Here is a 23,869-nt window from a genome sequence, read left to right as displayed (position 1 = left end):
TCCCAGCATCACCATTGCCAGTATGTTGCATTCCATGGTTTTCTGTGTTCTCCTCTTGTCTTTCCTTCAGGCCTGGGTTATGGGCCTATCTTAAACTTAAAATACAATTGCAGCACCAGCCTATCCAGTGTGGACCCGCAAAGCACTGTAGAGGCAGCTGGTAGGAGGAGGGGAAGACACCGTGGGTGATGTCGTGCCATTGCATATCACTCAGCCACTCATTCATTTTCTCACTGCTTCTGACCTCTTTGCTGTCAGCTCCTCCTTCCCTGCAAGCCGGTTGTACATACTTTGCCCTGGACTAGGTGGAAGTTGGTTCCTGCCAAAATCTGGTTCATGCCACTTGGCTCGTTTTGATTTCATTAGCATGTCTGTGATGGAGGCCTTTGTTCTTAACAGCTTGATGGCGGGGCTTCTATTCATTCATTCTCGTCTATTGATGGGAGGCTTCTTATAAAGTCTATATTGCACAGTGGGGGAGAAACGGATGTGGGTTTTTAGGGTCAGTTATTGAATGGGAATAGTATCTGAGCTAGTAAATTCAGCTGGTCTCTCAGGTCCCAAATGGATCCCCAGTGGATATTAAATGGAGCCAAGAGAGATCTCCTCGATATAGTCTATCAATGAAGTTTTTTGAAGGGAAAAATCAGTATCCACTCGGCCACAATAAATTAACCTTTGGCTGCCATCCATTTGCGGAAAAACCTTCCTCGAGGGATAAGAAATCAGGGGGTCTTTAAAAAAAAAAGTTTTGGCCCAAGTGGCTGATTTAGTTTCCAGAACTCCATGGCTTTTAAATGTAAGCACAGATTGAATTACTCACCACGATGATAATCTGAATGAGTATGAAAGGTAGGCCATTGAAAAAAAAGGGGGCTAGGTGGCTCCTTCCAAAACACCCCATAGGAATCCCAGCAGGGGAGAGGCTGTAACTCAGTGGTAGAGTGTTTGCTTTGTATGCAGAAGGTCCCAGGTTGAGTCCTTGGCAGGCAACGATCCCTGGAGAACTGCTCCCAGTCAATACTGAGCTGGATGAACCAATGAGCTAACGGGGGGTGGGCCCATGGCTCAATGTAGAGCACATCTTTTGCACAGAGAAGCTCTCGGGTTTGGTCCCCAGCATCTCTGGATAGGGTTGAGGAAGGCTCCTACCAGAAACCTTGGAGAGCCATCACCAGCCAGCATATATAGAGCAAGTGGGTCCGTAATCTGAGTCAGTCGAAGGCATCTCTCTACTTTCACTGCTAGAGTTTTACCCCCATAATGGACTGGGGAACTCTCTCCCACTATATCTTCAAACCAAGCCAGATACCATTGGTCTATCTTGCTCAGGACAGGACTGTCTATACTGACAGGCAGCAGCTTCCCAAGGTTTCAGGCAGGAGGGATTGCCAGCCGAAAACCCTGCCAAGGACTGAACCTGGGACCTTTTGCTTATACATAATTGTTCTACCAGTGAGCTATGGCTCCATTCCCTAAGGCAGGCCGGCACAACTTTGGGCCCCCAGCTGTTTTTGGACTACGACTCCCATAAAGCCACAGTGGCCAGTAGCCAGGAATTATGGGAGATGTAGGCCAACATCTGCAGGAGGGCTGAAGTTGAGCAGCCCTGCCCTAAGAGGAATACCTTTCAGAAGACAGCTATAACAACATAGAGTCACCCATCCAAATGTAAACCAGTACAAGACTGCTTAGCAACAGGGGCAATTCATATTCACTACGGCAAGATCAGCTCTCCTTCCTCTAGACTAGCTCTTCTAGTAAATGTGCCTAAGACCAAGCTTCACATCCCATTGAAATCAATGGGATTTAATCAAGCTTCAAAGGACTCAAGAGACTCTAGGTGAAATATGTCGCCTGCCAATAGGTGACATCATTCAAACCTCCCTGTTGGCGACCCGTCTTCTTAAAGACCTTGAGGCCTGGTGTGTGTTTGTGTGGATGTGTGTGCTTTAAGTGAAAGACTTTTCTTTGTGCTTACCGCATTGGAAACTGGGTGGACAAACATCAGTGGACATATTGACTAGGCTGAAAAACAAAATAAAAAACCCAATGGTCCATAAAAGCCAGCCACCCAACCTTTCCTTGCCTTTCCCTCCAAAAAATGAACCATTAAAAATGGCCTCATAAGTTTAAGATGAGCGCTCTGTTTCACCGGTGTGGAATTTAGATTTATCAGACTAAATTGATCCTTCGTTTAATCATTCCATTAAACTCGGGGGAATTAAAGAAGCTGGCCGACAGAAAGAGGAGGGAGCTGGTCTCTTGAGCCTCTTTTTATGGTTGCTGAAATAGTAGGTTCTATAAAACACCTGTCATGGAGAAGCCGTAAAAAGAAAGCTACATACCACCAAAATTGCTTTGAAATTGAGCCTTTTCCAGACAGTGGGCCGTATCCCAATCTGATGTAAATTGGAATCGCTTGCATTTAATTTTCTCAAGCTGAGCTGTTTTAACTGAGGCTGCCAATTTGATGTATCATCTGCTGGACTCTTTTAATATTCAGTGATTCATATTTTGAACTTCCCATTTCACAAGGGGACTGTAAAACTGTCCTATGGGCATTGATGCGTTAAGCTGACCACTCGGCATCCTAGTAAGGAAAGTCCTAGGGAAACAGATTTGGCCTGCTGTATTTAAAAGGTGGCCACCTTTTAAATTATGGCCAGTCTGGTCTTAAGACCCACCAGTGTGGGGCAAAACAAATAGGGTAACAGGGGGCTTTCTGGAATCACCATTCATTCATTCGTTCGTTCATTCTATATACTGCCCTTCCAGATTATAGAAATGAGTGGAGGAGATCTGGGAGAGATAGATACAAAATAATCAAGGATTATCTACTCCCATTGTTTTAATTATTTTGGCTGTGTTCATTGTGGTCTGCTTTCTTTCTTTAATATGGTGCAGGGCAAAAAAAAAGGACATTGGACAGATGGAATAAAGTTGCCTTATGCTTTGGGGGCAGGTGGAGATCTCCCAGAAAAAACCTCTCTCTCTCTCTCTTTCCCCCATTGTAAAAGGTAGTGCCCAACTGTTACTGTGGATAATTTCTGTGGATAATAAATACTGGATAATTTCAGTATTTGGTACCAGTATTAACAGGATGTTGAGCATACTGACTTGGCAGAGGACATATGGGTTAAGGTAGTGTGTGAAAATCATGAGTAACAACTTTGTGGGGAGGGCATTTTAATCGGGGTGGTTGTGCTAGGACAAAGGGTTAAATATCCCCTCGCTCTTTGCAATGGTCCAAATCCTGATTCCACTCACCCACCCACCGGCCGACACTTTTAAAAAATTTTTAGAAAACAGATACACAGACATGTTTAGCGTCATGCGTAGTTTGAATAAGACTGCCATCTATAGGACCCATGAGGTATGAAACGGTGAATTGAGGGTAGTTTTTCTGAGCAACAGCTTTTGGTTTGAGATCAACAGCTGACATGGAGTGTGGGTGAACAGCAAGGAAGACTTTTCAAGTCAAATCCTCGGATCAATGTTGCTTGTGAAAATTCAAAATCATTCGTCTCATTCGATTTTGACTTTCAAAATGATCAGTTAAAGATGGATTTTCGAAAAGTTGCATTTGGCAAGCAGACTCAAACTGTTTACCTCCAAGTTCATAAATAAAAATGAGCACTAATTCACTTTGTTGAATAATTTGGAATTAAAATTGAAGGATATTTTAAAAATACCTAATACCAAATATTAATAACTAGCTGGCCGGGGTGCAGAGCATCGGTGCCTCTAGTTCTCCCCCCTCCCTCTTGGCTCTCCCTCCATTCTCAGCCCCCCCCCCCCCGGCTGCCACTTTCTCTCAAAAAACCCCCACCATTCCCCCCCCCCGCCCGGCCACCGTCATTATTTTCTTCTGGCATTTTCTCTCCCCCCCCCACCGCCCACGCACCTGTCCACCACTGCTTGCTTTCCTCTGCCCCTCCCAGCAGCCTTTTGAAAAAAAGGGTTCTTCTGAGGTTAATTTCCAATGCAACTTGTTCTAATTTTGATTGATTTAAAGCAATTTCTTATTTCAGATCATTGATTGAACTCCACATTTCTGTGATAGGAAAAACCCGTTTCTCTGCTTAACAGTTTGTGTAAGGTGGACAGATTTCTGCAGACTGATTAAAATTCTCGGTTTGTTCTAGTTGCATTTACTAGTGTCCTTTGCATCTAGTTTAGTAATTGCATTTAGTAATGACGTTTGTTGGGGAAGGGTATTTGAATAAGCTTCTGTTTGCAGTTGTGCTTTCTTGACCCCTTAGAACAAGTGTTAGAAAACGTGGTCGTAGCCAGGGGAGAGGGGGCCTGTGTTCACCCCTCTCCCCGGAGGCCCCTCAGAGTGAGGGAGATGATGAATAAAATAGGGAGGGGTGGAGCTGGGGCCCCCCGGGTAGTTTGACCCCCTTAATCCATTCAATTAGAGCTACACCCCTGGTTGCAATGGAAGACTTGACAGGAATTGCTCCTCAGTCCTTTTCTGCTTGGAATTCCAACGTGCCTGGGGACCATCTGACCTTCCTTGCTCTGTTTGGCTTCAGCTTCCCATCAGCCCCTGGGTAAGGAAGCCTGGAGAAACATCCTGCCATCTAATAGTCCCTGCATAGAGATCTTCTTCTCCTGTGCTTTGAAGCTGCTTGTTCATTCTCTTGCTTTCTTTGCCTTGTCCAACCCTGATCTTTTCCAGGTTTCTATCTGCCCTGAATCTCCATTGGTGCCTTTCCCTGTTTCCTGCCTGTGTGTCTCTAACTTTCTTAGATCTGCCTCAATGGGCTTCTTCAGCCCCCAGATCCAGGCCATGTGCCAGCTTGTCACCTGAGATGTGGTTGGCAAAAAGGGGAACTTCTATTGCTTTCTGAAGAAGCATTGATGCTTCCAACAGGTGAACACCTTTCAAGCACTCCTGGTCACCGATGGGATCTCAACGTTTGCCATGTTTAACTATGAGGAAATCAACTGGACCACTGGGACTGCAAGTGGAGGAGATCCTCTAACTGGTCTTGGTGGTGTGATGGCTCAGGTAAGATCTTCAGCATAGCATCATGGGCTTTGTATTCTCATGACCATGGTAACACAACGGGAGAGCCAAAGATATGAAAGTCCTAGAATATTCTCAGGTGGGAGATGTTTTTCCACATCTCCCACCTGTACTGGATTATATGGCAATCATGTCTGAAACATGGCTAACTGTGGCCAGGCTATTTCTAAACATAAATAAATACAGTCTAACCATAACTAAAATGATGGCTGGAAGTGTTGAGTAAGAGATCAAGCCAGGCCTAAGGGACATTTCTTTGTGCTTGCAAGTGAGGTTTGCCTTTTCTGTCTTGTAGGCAGGCTTCAACGGTGGGAACAACACCAACTTTTTTAGCATCCCTGGTTCCAGAAGCCCTGATGTTGCCAACATTGAAGAAACCACCAATGTGAACTTGCCTGGCCGTTGGGTCTTTAAAATAGATGGGAGAGAAATCGACCCAGCCTACGGGTGCAGCTTGAAAGGTGAGCAGTCCTTCATGTACAACCGGCACTCTTCATTTGACGTCTATGCTGGTGTAGGAAGGGTGTGTGAGGTCATTGGGGATGGGGCCAAAGCTCAGTGGTAGAGCATCTGCTTTGCATGCAGAAGGTCCCAAGTTCAATCTCTGGCACTTCCAGGCAGGACTGGGAACAGTTCCTGTCTGTAACCTTGGAGAGTTGCTGCCAGTCTGTGCAGACAAAAAGGAGTTAGATGGACCAATAGTCTCTCGGTAAAAGGCAGTTTCCTGTGTTCCTAGGTCAGATACACACTACAAACGTAACCCAGTTTTTAAACTCTTTAGTTTGAGTTGTTGCATTTCGCCCTAAACTAAAAACAAAGGTGAATTTGGAGGTTTCTACTCAGGCAGGAAACCCACAGAATATCAAGGGAAGTTAAAAGACTTTGTGAAATTTCTCAGTTCATGCATTTATGCACTTAATTATAGCGGCTTTTTAAGGAATTCTCGAAACTGTAGTTTTCTTAGGAAATTATTGGGAGGGACAAAAGGGAAGAAGCTATGAGAGTGTGTGTAATGTATTATAATTACAAAATGATTATAAAAACATGTATTAATGTTGTGGGACAGTTGCTTTCTGAAGTGAAAAGGGCATTTTCAGGTGCTGTTGAATCAAAGTTCCGTGATAGCGAATTTGCTAATGAATTCCAGAAGCTGCTGCTTCTCTTTGAAACCTTTTTGTTGAAGCGCAGAGTCTTCAAGTTCTCCATCCTGCGAGACTGAAATGTCTATTAAATTTGCAGATGATGCCTGCATAATTAACAGAGTCACTTAGGAAAACAGCCATGTCTTTCTCCACTACCCTCTACCAACTTAAAGACCTCTTGCATTAGACTTTTAAAATACCTGCATTGATAGAGATCCTATTAACCTTGTCCATACATGCGACGCTCAGCCGGTAATGAGCTAGCCTCTTCTGGCGGAAACGCCACAAGAGTAAAAAAGGCCTACAGCTGATCTCAATTTCCCTGAGTCCTGAATTATGGATCACAGACCTGTTCGAGGCCCTCCGTGCCAATTTCTGTGTAGCGTTTGTGAGAACATCAGTGCAGCAGTACCAAAGCTGTCGCTGTGATCCCACTGGGACTTGGCTGCATAGAGATTATGGCATTAACAGTTTACAAATTTAAAAGAAGACGGGACAGTGTTTCTTTCACTCCTGGGACATTTTCTTCCATGAAGGAAAAGCAGCTCTCTGCCGGATGCTTGCCAACATCAGCTATTGAAATCAACTTTGGGATGTGCATTGGCACTCTCAGAAGTGGTGCTCTGGGGCAGATCTGCAGGTCTGGCAGCAGAATTGACTGCAAGTCTAAGAGTGAGCTGTGACGTTTGCCCAGAGGAGGGATGCAGGCAGGCAAGCCAGTGGGGAAACTGAAGGACTGGAAGGGGAGCAGGCCGTTGTGGGGGCAGGGCGATAGAAAGAAAGAGCTGGGGACTAGGGCTGTTCATCAGGCCTTCTCTGTTGCTGATTATGCACAAAGCATCATCAACTTGCGGAATTCTCTGCCACGAGATGTGGTAACAGCCAACAACCTGCATGGCTTTAAGAGAGATTTGGATAACTTCATGGAGGAGAGGTCTATCAACAGCTACTAGTCAGAGGGCTATAGGCCACCTCCAGCCTCAGAGGCAGGATGCCTCTGAGTACCAGTTGCAGGGGAGTAACAGCAGGAGAGAGGGCATGGCCTCAGTTCCTGCTTGTGGGCTTCCCAGCAGCATCTGGTGGGCTACTATGTGAAACAGGATGCTGGACTAGATGGGCCTTGGGCCTGATCCAGCTGGGCCGTTCTTATGTTTTTATGTCCTTATGCTTTTATGTGTTTATGCCCTGAAGCTTTGGAATGTGCTCCCTGCTGAAATGAGAGTCTCCCCATCTCTGATGGCTTTTGAAAGGACTCTTAAGACACATTTATTCACCCAAGCTTTTTAACTAGACTTGTGGCTTTGAATTGTTTTAATTTCTTTTATGTTTGTTGTAAGCTGCCCAGAGATGTGAGTTTGGGGTGGTGTACAAATAGACTTAATTAATGAATGAATTTAAGTGATTAAAATAAATCTGCAGTGCTCTCCATTGCTGCACGGAAGCTCTCTGTGGGAACATAGGAAGCTACCTTATACTATCGAGTCAGGCTCGTTTATTTTGGCTGGGGATGATGAAAACTGTTAGCTGGAGAGCCCAGGTTGACCACCACCCCAAAGATTAGGAATGATTCCTCTGGGTTTTTAGTTAGATAGCTTTAAATACCCTTTTAACCCAACTGCTTACTACTTTCTAAAATCAAATCAAATCAGAACTACAACCTGTAGGTTAAATTCAGCAGCACCGTGGCTGTAATAAAGCATTTTTGGTCCAAGACTACATGACTTGATGTCTAATTACCACTAATTCATATTGCAGGAAAATGAGCCTCATGAAGCAATGGCAGATTAATGCCCCTTGAGTTGCAAACATAACTCACCCACTGTTATTAGGATTCAGCTACAGCCGCGATGGCGTATTTGAGATATAATTCACGCTGCGGGGATGTAGTAATTTGCAGATGCCACAAACCTTCGCGGCGGCTTAATTGTGGTCAATGCACTGTGGTGTGAACATGTTGGCTTTTTCTCTCTCCTTGCCTTGGTGTATATAGAAGTGACTCCTGCTACATTTTCTCAGGCTTGAAATCACAGCAATTTAGGGTGGGTTTTGTTGCTCCCCCCCCTTCATGGGGTGGAGAGTCATGGAGAGTGAAAATGCTGATCTACTGTTCTGAGAGGGGGAGAAGCCTTTTTGTGTGGACATGTCCTGGGACAAGGAAGATTTTGCAGCCATGAATTGTGATGATACTGGCTGGCTTAAATGGGACCACAGCTCAGTGGCAGAGCAACTGCTTTGCATGTACGTAAAATGAGATTAGACACATTCTTTAGTTGCTTAGGAAGCTGCCTTCTACAGAGTTAGACCATTAGTCCTTCTAACTCAGTATTGCCTACACCAGGGGTTCCCAACCTTTGGATCTCCAAATGTTGCTGGACTACAACTCCCATCATTCCCAGCCGCAGTGGCCAGTAGCCAGGGACAATGGGAGTTGTAGTCCAGCAACATCCGAGGTCCCAAGGTTGGGACTGCCTGGACTAGGCTTTAGCCGGAGAGTCAGTTCATATGTTTTCATGGTGGTGGTTTCCAATGGCAAAATAAAATTTCCAAGATCAGGAAAGCGTGTTTGAGGATTTTGCTAAGCACTGTTTGGATGTTCTGGAAAGTTAATGCAACGATGTGTTTTTCAGGCCATTTTCTCCGTCAAGGGGAGATATTTTGGGAGAACTCAAACTGCTCCGCCAAATGCCGTTGCCTGGACTTCAACAACGAGATCTTCTGCCAGGAGGCCCTCTGCAGCCCTTATGAAATCTGTGAGCCCAGGGACAGGTTCTACCTGTGTGCGCCGGTCGAAAGCAGCACTTGCGTGGTGTTTGGAGACCCGCATTACCACACCTTCGACGGCTTCCTCTTCCACTTCCAGGGCTCTTGCTCCTACCTTCTTGCCAGGCAGTGCTGGCCAGGGTCCAACCTGCCTTTCTTCAGCGTGGAAGCCAAGAATGAGAACCGAGGTGGTGGTTTGGTCTCCTGGCTGAAGGATGTCTCTGTTGAGGTTTATTCCCACAAGATTATCATCCTCAAAGGCGGCTTTGGGAAAATTATGGTGCGATTCAAGTACTCTTTTTGTTATGGGGAGAATTCTTCTTTGGTTAAGGAGCTTTCATTCACCCAAGACTAGAGCCCTGTTCTTAAAAACTATCCAGGGTTAGTGAACAGGCATAGAGAGGTGATCTCTGTCCTTTCACTTGAATGTCCTCATGGAGTCAATGCAGGCATAACTGTGTACTTATGGAGGATGCTCTCCATGCAAATGGGAATCCTGCTTTTCTGTTTTTTCACTTAAGTGCAGAAACTTAGAAAGACACACCTGTGCAGCTGTACACTATGCAGACATTCAAGTTAATGATGCATGAGGCAAACCAGAGAAAATGACTTGCTGCCATGGTCCTGTGAGTTTTCACTCACCCTGGATATGTCATGAGAGTAGGACATGGCTAAGCAGAAAGTGTGGAATACTCTTCATAAACACATTTGGTGGAAAGTGAAATTCACCCCTCCTTGCGGTGATTTTTTTTTAAATGGGGGGACACCACCCATTACAAGCACATACAGGCCTGATTTTGTACTTAATGCCATGGCAGCAGCCAACGATGGAAATATGGGTGAAACAGAATCAGGAAAGGGTAAGTTTCAAAGCTGTCCAGGTAGAGGAGAGCTGGTCTTGTGGTAGCAAGTATGACTTGTCCCTTTAGCTAAGCAGGATCCACCCTGGTTGCATATGAATGGGAGACAGTGTGTAGGCACTGTAAGATATTCCCCTTAGGGGATGGAGCCGTTCTGGGAAGAGCATCTCAGGTTCCAAGTTTCCTCCCTGGCAGCATCTCCTAGATCGGGCTGAGAGAGACTCCTGCCTGCAGCCTTGGAGAAGCCGCTGCCAGTCTGTGAAGACAATACTGAGCTAGATAGACCAATGGTCTGACTCAGTATTTGGCAGCTTCCTACATTGCTAACTTCACCATGAGGAGAGCAAAGGTGTTCTCCCAGACAGAGTGAGGGCAGTGCTTCCTGAATTGCCCTCAGATGATATGTGGCCAATTCAGATTGGTTACGTAATGCCATGATGTCACTGCATCCCCAAGGCTGGGTTTGCACCAGAAAGAAGACAATTGATGAACAAAACTAGTATTGAAATAGCAGCCCGGGGGGGGGGGGAGCCGCAGCAATTTGAGCTTTTTGCATGGCTTTGCGATTTTCTTCAGGGGTGCACAGTTTTGCTTGTTGTAGAAGCACCGTGTTAGTCTGAATGTCATCCAGATTCCACACTTCAACACTGCATCTTTCTTCCTGGGTTTCTGTATGTAATACATACATGCCAATTTTTAAATATATTGCTATGCCTTTGAGCACATGTGCTCCATAACTATGAAGCCTTTACTGCCAGATTATGCCAACTTTCATGTGAAGCTGAATGCCCCTCGGTTACTAGCTGAGATATAGTAATCTCCCCACAGAGGGAAGCACTTGGCCATCCCTGCCTGTTGGGACCCAAACTGAGCTTCCTAATAGAATTCCAAATGGCTCGAATCATTCATTTCTGCTCACGTCTGGTTTGCCTTTACATCAACACTGTGGAAAGCTTGGTTGTAAATTACAATTTTGCACTCCTTGCTTTTGGGTATTTACATGATTCTTCTGAACAAATGGCATTTTATGCCACCTTATAGGTCGATGACTTGATCATGTCTCTACCCGTCTTCCTGGAACTGGGAGCTATCAAGATCTACCAGAGCGGTTTGTCAACGGCGGTGGAAACGGACTTTGGGCTTTTGGTGACCTACGATGGAGAGCACTATGCTGCTATTTCTGTCCCGGGCTCCTACATCAACGCCACTTGCGGACTGTGCGGGAACTACAACAAGAATCCTGAGGACGATGCCCTGCGCTCGGATGGGAAGCTGGCCACATCGGTGCTGGATTTAGGGGAGAGCTGGCGAGTCTATCACCCTGACTGGAAGTGTTCCCCGGGCTGTGTCGACAATTGTAGCCTTTGCGATGCAGCCATGGAGTCGCTCTACTTTGGCCCTGAGCACTGTGGCTTTATCAACAAAACAGGGGGCCCTCTGTGGGAATGCGGGGCCATCGTGGACCCCACAGCATTTGTCCACAGCTGTGTTTATGACTTGTGCAGCATCCGAGACAATGGCACGGGAGGGCTCTGCCAGGCCATCCAAGCGTACGCCTTAGTCTGCCAAGCCCTGGGGATCCCCATCGGAGACTGGAGAGTTCAAGCAGGATGTGGTAAGTGCAAGCCGAGTGGCACTTCGGAAAGACGACACGAGCCTCTGCATAGCTCAATGGGACGCTCCGACGGAAAGGAACACGTCCTAGGGAGTGCTGCCCATTGAAGCACAGAATCATAGTAGCATAGAATATTACTCTGCTCAGTGAAGCCATTGTAGCAGCCACTCAGTAGTATTGTTGACGTTGCAAACTGGCTGCATTGGGGTGGGAAATGGAAGCCAGGCCTTCATCATGCCAAACCAAAGCCTTTGGAGCATGGGGAGCTGCCTTATACTGAGTCAGGCCGTTGGCCCATCTAGCGAGGAGTTGTCTACACTGACTGGCAGCAGTTTCAGGCAGGAGGGATTGAACCTGGGACCTTCTGCATGCAAAGCAGTTGCCATCCCCTAAGGCAGGGATTCTCAACATTGGGTCCCCAGATGTTATTGGACTTCAGCTCCCATAATCCCCAACCAAAGGCCATTGGGGCTGGGGATTATGGGAGTTGAAGTCCAATAACATCTGGGGACCCAACGTTGAGAATCCCTGCCCTAAGGGAATACTTTACAGCAGACAGCTGTAACATGTGATCACCCATCCAAATGCAAACCAGAGCAGACTCTGCTTAGCAAAGGAGAACATTCATGCTCACTACCACAAGACCAGCTCTCCTCCTGCTCCCTGCTGGAGATGCTGCCAGTGATTAAACCTGGGACCTTCTGCATGCCAAGCAGATGTTCTACTGCTGAGCTACAGTCCTATCTTCCCCCTGCTTGTGAACTTTCCAGAAATAAATGATTGGTTGGTGGGCTGGGTGGGAGAGACATTTGGTCCAATCCAGCAAGATTGCTCTTGCATAGGGAAGGGAGAGGTGACGGCAAGAGAGAGGATCGTGCACAAAGGCAAATTCGTGGACATGGCCAAAAAAAAAAAAGGCCAAGGGGTTAATTCCTGCTGCTTCTAACACGAATCCCCTTCCTAAGGTGATATGTGGTTTCAGGGGCCTTCCAAACTCCTGCAGGAGCATTAGCGGGGAGGAAGGAATAAATTCCTTGATGAGATTAGACAGAGGAGTCACAAGGACGTGGACTCAAACAGGCATTGTTGCCGTGAAAGCTGATTCAACCCTTGCCAGCTTATGCTCTGGGAAGGACAAAGGGACACTTGAAGGAACTGAGGGACAACGAGGAGCAAAGGACAAACGGAAGTAAAACCTTCTCTGGCTTGCTGACTGCTCTCTGGATGGCATTCAGAGCTGGGTGGAAGGAGTTGCAATGCCCAGCTCAGTTCAAGCAAGGAGTGATGGGATTTGCAGCTGATATTCTGGGCTATAATCAGTCAGGGGCATTGCAGTGGTTTCCTCCCTCTTCATATATTGATATCCATCTTTGGCCGCATAGCCCAGTGTTATGCTTGCCGAACTCGGCCGGCAGGCTAACATGGGGCATGGGCAGCAACTGAGTTGTACCTGCTGTGGCTGATGTCGGAGGGCACTGGGTGTGAATCAAGCATTGCCCCAAAGTGTGGAATGTTGGGAAGGAGGCAAGTAAGGAGGTTGGAGAGGAGGAGGAGGAGAGAGGTGCCAAGGGGGAGGGAGGAAGAAGGGGGAGGGAGGAGAAGAGCGATCCAGTTGTTGTGCTGTCAGGAGAGCAGGGTGGGGCAGGATGGCTGTGAGGAGCAGGCAGGAGTGGGAGGTCTGCCCCACAAGCGTTTAACACTTCTTGTTTTAAAATTGTTTTAATTTGGTTTTTGTCTGTGTTGTTTTATTGTAAATCACCCTGTCCTCGAAGGGCTCACAATCTAAAGAGAAACATGATAGACACCAGCAACAGTCACTGGAGGTACCATGCTGGGGGTAGATAAGGCCAGTTACTCTCCCCCTGCTCAAGAAAGGGAATCACCACGTTAAAAGGTGCCTCTTTGCCCAGTTACCAGGGGATGTTTTCAGGCTGTTTTTCTTGAACTTTTATTATTATTTTTTTAACAAATCTTACAGTTAATCGCCCTGGGTTCTTAGGACAAAGGGTGCGGTGCGTGTGTGTGTGTGTGTATAAATACTGTATTAACCCGAATAGAAGATGACTCTGAATTTAAGACGATCCTCTTTAAAAATACAGGTTACATTAAAGGTCATACCTGTATTCACCTGAAAAGAAGAGGACTCTGAATTTAAGATTATACCCCTGTTGCCATTTCTAACATCAAAGAATTTGGGGGTGGGATCTAGTCTTGGATTCAGGTAAACCGGGCAAGTAGATGAACCAATGAAGTCGTGACGCTGGTGTCTTACCTGCCCCTCCAGCTACCATGGTCCAGTGTCCAGAGTTCAGCCACTACGCCGTGTGTGCCAGCAGCTGCCCAGCCACCTGTTCTGACCTCATTGCCCCTTCGACCTGCACCTCGCCATGCACCGAGGGCTGCGAATGCAATGACGGCTACGTTCTCAGCACGAACCAGTGCGTCCCGCTCCACCAGTGTGGCTGTGACGTGGACGGCCGCTATTTCACCATCGGGGAGGCGTTCTGGGCCTCTCTGGACTGCACGCTCCAGTGCTGGTGCGAGGAGGGAGGCGAGGTCAACTGCCTGAATGCCACCTGCCAAGAAGGCGAAGTCTGTGCCGTGGAAAATGGCTACCAGGGCTGCTATCCCAAGCGAGAAACCGTCTGCCACGTCACTCAGGATCGCGTGCAGCAGACGTTTGACGGGGCTACGTTCCCTTATCCCCCGGAGAATTCCTACACCCTGCTCAAAACCTGCCCAGACAGACCCAGCTTCCTGGAAATCGACATTAGCAAAAAGAAGCCCGAATCCAGTCCGGACGGGCTACGAGGCCTGAGGATACAGGTTGCCCGCCAGGAGGTCAAGATAGGAGGCATCGACAACTCTGAAATCAAGGTAAGGGTTTAGGAACATAGGAAGCTGTCATGTACTGAGTCAGACCTTTGGTCCATCTAGCTCAGTATTGTCTACCCAGACTGGCAGCGGCTTCTCCAAGGTTGCAGGCAGGAATCGCTCTCAGCCTTATCTTGGAGATGCTGCCAGGGAGGGAACTTGGAACCTGCCCTTCCCAGAGCGGCTCTATCCCCTGTGGGGAAGATCTTACAGTGCTCACACAAGTAGTGCCCCATTCATATGCAACCAGGGCAGACCCTGCTTAGCTAAGGGGACAAGTCATGCTTGCTACCACAAGACCAGCTTTCCTTTGCTAAGATCCTGCTTAGCAAAGGGATAATTTATGCTTGCTACCACAAGACCGAGCCACCTAATGGCACAGTGGGGAGGTAACTTGCCTAGGGAGCAAGAGGTTGCTGGTTTGAATCCCTGCTGGTATGTTTCCCAGCCTATGGGAAACACCTATATTGGGCAGCAGCGATATAGGAAGGTGCTGAAAGGCCTCATCTCATACTGATGAGAAATGGCAATGGTCAGCCCCTCCTGTATTCTACCAAAGACAACCACAGGGCTCTGTGGTCGCCAGGAGTCGACACCAACTTGATGGCACAACTTTGCTTACCACAAGACCAGCTCTCCTGTTCCTTTGTGGGAAGCAGGCTGCCGGATTAGATTGTCCTTTGGCCTGATCTAGCAAGGATTCTCTTGTGAGAGAGATCCTGGTGGAAACGAATGCAACATTTATTGCATACTGTAAGTCCATGTTGATTAATTATAGAACCATCACTTGTTGAGCCAATGTTTCAAATACACATCTGGCAGCAGCACAATGCTGTGCATGTCAACTCAGAAGTGTGTTTCACTGTGTTCAGTAGTACTTGCTTTTTCATTAAGTACAGTCCAAACCAGCAAAATGGTTCTCGAAATGGGTAAACAGTGCTCTCTTGCCAGATGTCTTATCTGCCACCTGAACATCTGAGAGTCCTAGGAACTCTTTGCCCAATGATTAGAAAGTTTTGGGTCTTAATTCTGCTGAAATGGAGGTTCATCGGTAATCGCAAAAGCTCGCGAGCTACACACATGGCTAAATTTCTTGCCCCAATACACAGTGCATCAAGCAGTTTTAATCCAAACGTTGCAAGTCAAAGGAAGAGTTTGTGTGAGTGATGAAACCACCTCCTTGATCTCATGGTATCAGCAGTTAAAATAACCACCCGCCTCTTGGAAGCAGAGAGTTTGAAACACAAATCTGGATGCTTTGTCAGAGGGGGAAATATCACCTATAGGGTTATTTACATATGGGAAGGTTTGGCGTTTTTCTCTCTTGCTGATGAAGGGTGAGGCAGACAAGCACAAGAGACAAGACGAAGGTGCCAGCAATGGTGATGCTGCCAGAGTCTGGATGGCTGGTTGTTACCAACATGGTGAGTGTCAACAGGTGGACTCTGTGAAATTAAACCACACACCTTTAAAAAAAAAATACTCATGTGTGTTGTAAGCTGCAATTCCTGTAGGCTAGGGATGCACCATTGTTTTAGAGGCAGATGGTGTATGACATCATTTCCCATAGCATTGTGCATCCGTCGCTTTGGCCCTGCTCTTCCCTTTGGGCCAACAGGTTCTCCAGGTTTCTGAAGCACTGTGGGAACATACAGAACCTCCAGGCTGAAAGAGCAGAGGGGAGTGAGCCTGTATGTCCCGACTTTTACACACAACAGGCAGGTTTACCGCAGGTTTACTGGGAGGTTTTACTGAAAACTCGAGGTTGTCCAAAAAAACCGAAGCAAAAAGTGGAATTTTTTAACCCCGAAATAAATCGGGCTACACTCTCTAACATGCAGTGTAAAAACCCAAATTGTGGGTAAACTGTTCCCCTTTAACTTGCAGGGACTTCGGGGTAAATCTGACCAATATGTGAACGAACCCCCTCTATTACGGAGGAGATGCGAGTTAAAGGCCTTTAAAAGCCCCGTGTGAAAAACTTCTATCGCTCCACCTTAACCTTTTGGATTAAAAAAACCCCCTCTACTATCCTTAGTTACTAGCTTCCTAAGCTGGCTCACGTGCATAGACCTGCCAGAGGGAAATGGAAATACTCCAAAAGATGTGCCTTGAACTGGTATTGGACTGTTAATTTACGCCAAATGTCCATGCACAACCTTTGAAGCTGCCTCATACGATCTGCTTGAATAATAACCCTGATGTATGGTGCTTTAAGTTAAAGTAGGGAAAGAGCACCCCCAGAGTTGCACAAGTTCAGTGGTGTATTCCCCCCACTTTTGTTTTATGCTTTCCTGTTTGTAATTTTGCACACTTGGCTTTCTGAGAGACATCCCAGAAAGAAAGAGGGATATTCTCTTCTGGGAAAGCCGTTTTAGATCTTAAACAGTTTGGCTGGTTGCCCCCAGTGATCTGTAAGGACTCTGTCTCTGCATGCTGGAACGCTAAGTGAGATTGCCAGGGGCTGCATAATATGTGAGCAAGGCCTTCGGGGACAAACTCTGCCATTTTAGTGGAACTCCCTGCCTAGCAAAGATCTAAGTGCCTCTCGACTAGTATTCAGGTATCATATTTTGGCGTGTCTGCTAAGTACAGCTTGTTCCTTTACCTCTCAGCTCTGCTTACTCCTTGTTAGTCAAAGGAAGAGGAAGAAAATGTTGAGGGATTCTGTGACTCATCTCATTAACCAGCCAGTGTGGTGTAGTGGGTAGAGTGTTGGACTAGGACCAGCGGGATCCAAGTTCAAGTCCCCACTCAGCCATGAAACTCACTGGGTGACTCTGGGCCAATATTTGCCTCTCAGACTCACCTAGGGTTGTTGTGAGGATAACATAACCATGTCCACGGCTGCTCTGGACTCCTTGGAGAAAAAACAGGACAGAGATGTAAAATAAAATAAAAAAATATGTCATTCGTTTGCAGGTGAATGGATACGAAACAGAGCTGCCCTATTTCCACCCTTCCGGCCAACTGGAAATCTACCAGAGCAAAAATGGGACGGTTGTTGAATCGGAAGGACTCATCCATATTGAATACTTGGACTCAGGGCTGCTGGAAATACGCCTTTCCACACTCTACTTCAACTGCACCGGGGGCCTCTGTGGCTTTTTCAATGGGAATATTACTGATGAGTTCTGCTTCCTCAATGGGAAATGCACAGACAACCTGGCCGTTTTCCTGGACAGCTGGACGACCTTCAACGAGATCTGCAATGGGGAGTGTGGTGACCTGCTCAAGGCTTGCAACAACGACTCGGAGCTCCTGAAGGACTACCGGAGCCGTGCTAAATGCGGCATCATCAATGACCCCACCAACAGCTCCTTCCTGGAGTGCCATTCGGTGGTGAATGTCTCTGCCTACTACCGGACCTGCCTCTTCCGCTTGTGCCAGAGTGGAGGAAACCAATCCGAGCTCTGTGACTCAGTGGCTCGCTACGCCAGCGCCTGTAAGAATGCAGAGGTGGAGGTTGGCCAGTGGAGGAGTTTCAACTTTTGCCGTAAGTGGGCAGAGGCATGGAACCATAGTTGCTTTGCCTAGGGTTCAGGCCATGTGCCTTTGCTGTCCAGATTATCTTCGATTACTTGGCAAGGGGGAAGAGACCTTCAAGGTGTCGAGAAGATCATTTGTTGCCCAAGGTTCTTGGGGTCCACTCTATCCACCTTTGACCTTCAGGACTGGCTTTTTGGGGGCCTACAAAGAGTTCTGTGAGAAGGGAGGGATCAGGGGCATAGCAAAGTTGGAGTGAGCCTTGGGACAACAGTGAAAGCCTCCGTACCTTCTTCTCCATCCCTATCCCTGGCGTCTTTGCTGCAGAAGTGTAAGGACATGGTGAAAGACAAAATGTTTTAGGACACCCTTTCTCATACTCCTATGCAAATAATATAACTCATTCCCCACTCCCACACACACTTGCATATGCTCATCCCCCTGGCAGAGAGAGAGAGGGTGGGGGAGAACCTATATACCTACATATATACCTCCTGGAGAGGGCTCATGTTTGAATCCAAGAGGAGTCCTCCAGTCAGGAGCCAAACATGTGCCAGTGAGCAGGGATGGGGAGAGTGAAGAGAAAGCTGTCAGTCACCCAGCCAGTGGACCCCTTGGTGCCTAGGGACATTTGTACGCGCCCCCCGCCACTCGATTGCTTAATTATAGCTATGCCCATGAGGGGAGTGTCCTGAAAATGTTCTGTTGAATGTCCAGCCACCTACATGCAGCCCTTACATTTGAACCCTCCACCAGTGTCCCCATAACAGGGATTGCCAGATGTTGTTGACTACAACTCTCATCATCCCCAGCCAAAGGCCATTGCAGCTGGGGATGATGGAGGCTGTAGTCCACAAAATCTGGGAATCCCTGTTGCAGGGAATGCTGCCCTCCACCCCCAAGGCTCCGAGGGTGGCATATTACTCGCATAAGGCATGGATCCCTGCAACCTCTCACCCTGCCTCTCCACACAAATCCCACCCATCTTAAGGATGAACATGTCACAAATTGGATATATAATATAGATTGAAATTATGCTCCAAAGGTATTGCCTTTTCACACGGAGTATTTATTATCTTAACAGCTACCCTGGCAAGATACAGTGTCCCAATTAAATAGAAGCATTTCAGGAGCCATCCGGAGTTTTATGGCGCTATATTCAAGTGTCCTTGAACTGCAATAGAGATGATGACAAATACAGTAACAAGAAAGGCTAATGAGAATGTGTGTGTGTGTGTGTGTGAGAGAGAGAGAGAGAGAGAGAGGCGGGTTTGTTTGTTTGTTTGTTTGGGTGGGTGGTGTTTTGTTTTGCTTTGTTTTGCAAGGGGTAATATGCATGCTGCTGGTGATATAATGATTGTAATCTAAAAGTAAATATAGAAATGTCGTGTTATAGAAGCACATTAGGCACACAGCTGCTGGTACTCATCTTTTGAACTTAGCCCAGTTGGTGAAAATGGGATGGGATGTGGGATACTTTGGCCACTGGAGAAGCTGGCAGACAATGTATTTGATACAGAATCAGGAGTTTAATTCCCTTAAACTCTCAGATTAAAGGAAATAATTTAACTCTGAGACCATTTTATTTGAACACGCCACAGACTCCTACAGACCTAGAATATGGAGTATTTAACACACACACACCAGAAACCCAGATACATAAGAGCCCACCTGTTGGATCAAAGCAAAAGTCCAATATCCTGCTTCTTATTATATGAATATCATTATGAATATTATATCTTGCTTGCTTTTCAAGCAGAAAAAAAGTTCTCTAAGCAGTTGACCAGCGGATGACAGAGAAAAAGAAATAAGATGGCTGTCTGTCTTAAAAGGGTGACTCTCAGTCTCAAAAAGTAGACACCAACAACAGCCACTGTGGGTGCTTTCCAGATTACACCCTGCAACAGGGTCACGAGGTATCTCTGAAGTGCGCTTCCACACTTCCTGTGTTGTGACACCATAGTCCCTACACTGACAGCAGGATGCCGTTCATATTTCCAATGCCTCGTTTTGAATTTAATCGCGGTGATACAGAGCTATAATGTTGTATATCCGGCGTTTTAAAAAGTTGCTGTTTTTCTGGGTGGTTAGTTTTCGCGAGACTGCTCCCCCTGCTGGGCACTTTGCTATTTACGTTTTAAATGCGATTTGCCTGAACGGAAGCATTTTGCTGCTGTTGAGCAGCTAATCTGGAAAGCGCCCTGGAGGGATACTGTGCTGGGGCTGGATAGGGACAGTTGCTCTCCCTCGGCTAATTATAAGAGAGTCCCTCCCCACTCTAAAAGAGAGTCCCCACCTCCTTGCTCAGTTGGCAGGGTGAAAGGGACCGGTGAAGCTGACCTGGTGTTCTCTTCCTCTTGCTCCAGCTCTCACGTGCCCTGAGAACAGCCACTTTGAAGAGTGCCTGACCTGCACAGAGACCTGTGAGAGCCTGGGGACGGGGCCTGTGTGCGTGGACAGCTGCGTGGAAGGCTGCCAGTGCGACGAGGGCTTTGCCCTGAGAGGTACCCATTGCATCCCCAAAAGCGAATGTGGCTGCAGCTTCGAGGGCCACCAGCTCTTCACCAACCAATCCTTCTGGATGGACATCGACTGCCAGTACTTCTGCTACTGCAACGGCTCCGACAACAGTGTACGCTGCGAGAACGTTCCCTGCAAGGAGGACGAGTATTGCCTGGAAGAGAGCGGCCTCTACTACTGCCAGGCCCGCACCGACGCCTCCTGCGTCATCTCTGGCTACAGCCATTACTTGACCTTTGACGGGTTTGCCTTCGACTTCCAGAGCAGTTGCCCCCTGGTCCTTTGCACGACCGTCTCTCGTCAAAGGTCTGAAAGGACAGACGCAGTCCCGGAGTTTACGGTCACTGCCAAGAATGAGGACCGGGACCCTTCCTTGGCTTTATGGGTGAAGCAGGTGGAGCTGGAGGTCTTCAATTACAACATCATCATCTACCGGGCCTACAAACACACAGTGCTGGTGAGTTAGCCCGGGGGGGCCGCTTTGTAGCTACAGACCAGCTAACCTGCCTTCACTGAATGGAAAGTGCCCAATAATAGTAACTGGTTTGGACCCAGAGAACCATGAGCTGTGCTCATCCCCACAGTAAAGTAAAGTGTGCCATCAAGTTGGTGTCGACAGTCCTGGTGACCACAGAGCCCTGTGGTTGTCTTTGGTAGAATACAGGAGGGGTTGACCATTGCTATCTCCCGCGCGGTGTGAGATGATGCCTTTCAGCACCTTCCTATATCGCTTATAGGTGTTTCCAATAGTCTGGGAATCATACCAGCGGGGATTCAAACTGGCAATCTCTGGCTTGCTAGTCCCTGCAGTACCCCTTGAAAAGCCAATCCTGAGGTGGGGGGATTCCCTGGAATAGTGTGATACATGACACATTGTGATGCTGATGGAGCAGGAAGTTGGGAAAATATCTCTCTGTCTCCCCTTCCCCCCAGCTCTCTCACTCACATACATGTACACACACACACACACGTGCGCACTCTCTCTCCATCTTATGCAACTGGAAATGCTCTTCAGCTTGCACAAATTATCCTCAGGACGCAACCAATCATTTCATAAGTGCCTTAAAAAGCAAGGTGCTAACCAAACATGGCATGAACAGAGACAAAGCCCTATCTGTAGCTTTACAAACTAAATAAAGAGACACCTGAGGACAAGGCAAGAAGTGGGGGAGATGGAAAAGCAATGGGGGAAGAGAGGCACAGAGCTAAATTCTCAGAAATGACTTGAGGGGCTTCTTCAAGAGCTAGAGGGACTGAATCATGTAAGTATCTGAAGGCAATGACTTTCAAGGAAAGGGTTAGCCAGAGAAAATGAAAAGAAGCATGAGACTGCAGATGTAATCTTTTGTCTAACTAAAAGATTGGTGTCAAAATAATGTAGAGGCCTAGAAGGAGACTAAAGAGAAATTAAAGAAGGAATGAAAGGAGCAGCAACGTATATGCATTTCAAAGGAAATAGTAGGATGGACATGATAAAATAGACAGGAGAGGGGAAAGGAAGCAACTGCAAAGAGAGGAGAGGAGGAGAAACATGGCCATATTTATGGGCAAGAGAGATGAGACAAGCTGCAGGATGATGAGTAGATATCAGTAGTTTCAAATGGTCCCTCTTGGTCAGTACTGTCTACACTTGACTGGCAAAAGCCCTCCTGGGTTTCAGGCAGGAGCCTAAAGCATGTGATCTATCAATGACCTGTTGCCATTGTATAATTTGTTTCCCACCCTTTCTCCAAGGAGCTCGGGGTAGAGTTTTGACCTCAAACAATCCTGTGAGCCCCGTAGAGTAAGAAATGTTGATTTCTCCAAAACCACAGAATGAACTTCACAGCTTGAGTGTGGATTTGAACCTTGAGTTTCTACATGGGGCCATCTTTCTTGGGAGCCTGCCTCCCAAGATGCTGTGCCCTCCTTCTAATGAGTTCCTTCCCATCTTTTTGCAGATTAACAACGAGCGCCTTTACCTACCCTTGAAGCTGGGCCAAGGGAAAGTGAACATCTTTGCCTTTGGTTTCCACATTGTTGTGGAGACGGACTTTGGCCTGAAGGTGGTGTACGACTGGAAGACCTTCCTCTCTGTCACTGTTCCACGCAGCCTCCAGAACACCACGTATGGCCTCTGCGGGCAATATAACGGCAACCCTGACGATGACCTCCAGACCTCCAGCGGCCTCATGGTCCCCAGCGTTAATGAATTTGGCCACAGTTGGGTCAAGCGGGACCCCTTTTGCCAGGTGGGCTGTGGTGACCGCTGCCCAGCCTGCCGCAAGGTAGAAGGTTTCTGGAAGCCCCAGCAACTCTGCAGCCTGATTCCCAGCAAGAGCGGCGTCTTCTCCAGGTGCCACAGTAAGGTCAACCCCGGCTTCTTTTACAAGAATTGCTTGTTCGACACCTGCATTGACGGAGGAGCAGTGCAAACGGCCTGCAGCTGGCTCCAGAATTACGCCAGCACCTGCCAGACCCAGGGGATTGCCGTCACGGGCTGGAGGAATCTCACCTCATGCTGTGAGCAGAGCCATTTATTTTTAATCTCTATGATTACCCATGAAAAGTATCCTTTCCGTCCATCTACAGTAGCTCCGCTGACATTAGCAGGACTGTTCCTGCTTTCTAGGGGATGCTTTCTCTTGGGATAAATGGAATGTTCGGAAACAGCCTGCCTCTGCTGACATGACCCAGTTCACCCTTGGCAAGCCTCTGGGTCTCCGGTCTCCAGGCTGCGCCATAGTGTCCCTCTGCCCTTTTTTTTCTAGCCTCAAAAATAACTGATTGTGTGTCGTGGGTATCAGCTCCTGCCAAATGGAGAGGGTAGCCAAGGCGGAAGCAGAAGCAACCCATAACTGGAGAGAGTAGCAAGAAAGTCCCTTCATTGCTTAGAGTTTAGACCAATCATCAGCGACCCTGGTCAGGAATCTTTTATAAGAGATGGGCGAAATCCTTCAAGCTTGCCTCAAATTAACTTGAAACTGATTAAAGTTCTTCCCAAAGGATTCAGAGGAACTTGGATCATTTCTTGGAAAAATGTCCTCCCCCATCTCCGAGAGGAGCATATGAAGCTGCCATATACTGTCAGGCCCTTGGTCCATCTAGCTCAATATTGTCCACACTGACTGGAGGTGGCTCTCCAAGGTTTCAGGCAGGAGTCTTTCCCAGCCCTACCTGGAGATGCTGCCAGGGATTGAATGTTGGACCTTCTGCATGCAAGCATGCAGATACTCTTCCACTGAGCTGCATCCTCATCCCTTAAGGTAGTGGTTCTTAAGGTGGGGTCGGCCAGATGTTGCCAACTCAACATTTAAATTCAGATTTATTGGATTTAATTCAAATTTATTGTGGCTGGGGATGCTGAGAGTTGTAGTTCAGCAACATCTGGCGGACCCCACCTTAAGAACCACTGCCTTAAGGGGAATATCTTGCAGTGCTCACATGTAGTCACCCATCCAAATGCAAACCCAGGGAAGCACTGCTTAGCAGAGGGGCCAATTCATGCTCACTACCAGAAGACCATCTCTCCACCACTAGTCCCCCAGGCTCCCCAAATGCCCCCTCCTCCTCTCTGCTTCCTTGTTCAGTGGCA

The 23,869-nt window shown here is 47.4% G+C and overlaps 1 protein-coding gene across 1 annotated transcript in view; it reads left to right on the top strand.

The window, feature by feature from the left end:
- The window catches only part of TECTA (tectorin alpha), a 60,112-nt gene that overhangs the window by 11,070 nt on the left and 25,173 nt on the right, over window positions 1–23,869 (top strand). Inside the window, exons 4-11 of the mRNA XM_053269138.1 lie at window positions 4,883–5,020; window positions 5,334–5,499; window positions 8,808–9,220; window positions 10,842–11,415; window positions 13,700–14,292; window positions 17,212–17,785; window positions 20,142–20,752; window positions 22,236–22,797. Coding sequence (XP_053125113.1) covers window positions 4,883–5,020; window positions 5,334–5,499; window positions 8,808–9,220; window positions 10,842–11,415; window positions 13,700–14,292; window positions 17,212–17,785; window positions 20,142–20,752; window positions 22,236–22,797 — 3,631 coding nt within the window. The remainder of the gene's footprint in view (window positions 1–4,882; window positions 5,021–5,333; window positions 5,500–8,807; window positions 9,221–10,841; window positions 11,416–13,699; window positions 14,293–17,211; window positions 17,786–20,141; window positions 20,753–22,235; window positions 22,798–23,869) is intronic.

Source organism: Hemicordylus capensis, chromosome 8 (genome assembly GCF_027244095.1).
Source record: "Hemicordylus capensis ecotype Gifberg chromosome 8, rHemCap1.1.pri, whole genome shotgun sequence".
Lineage (NCBI taxonomy): Eukaryota > Metazoa > Chordata > Lepidosauria > Squamata > Cordylidae > Hemicordylus > Hemicordylus capensis.
Note: the sequence above shows the minus strand (reverse complement) of the source record. Positions and strands in the feature narration are given on the sequence as shown.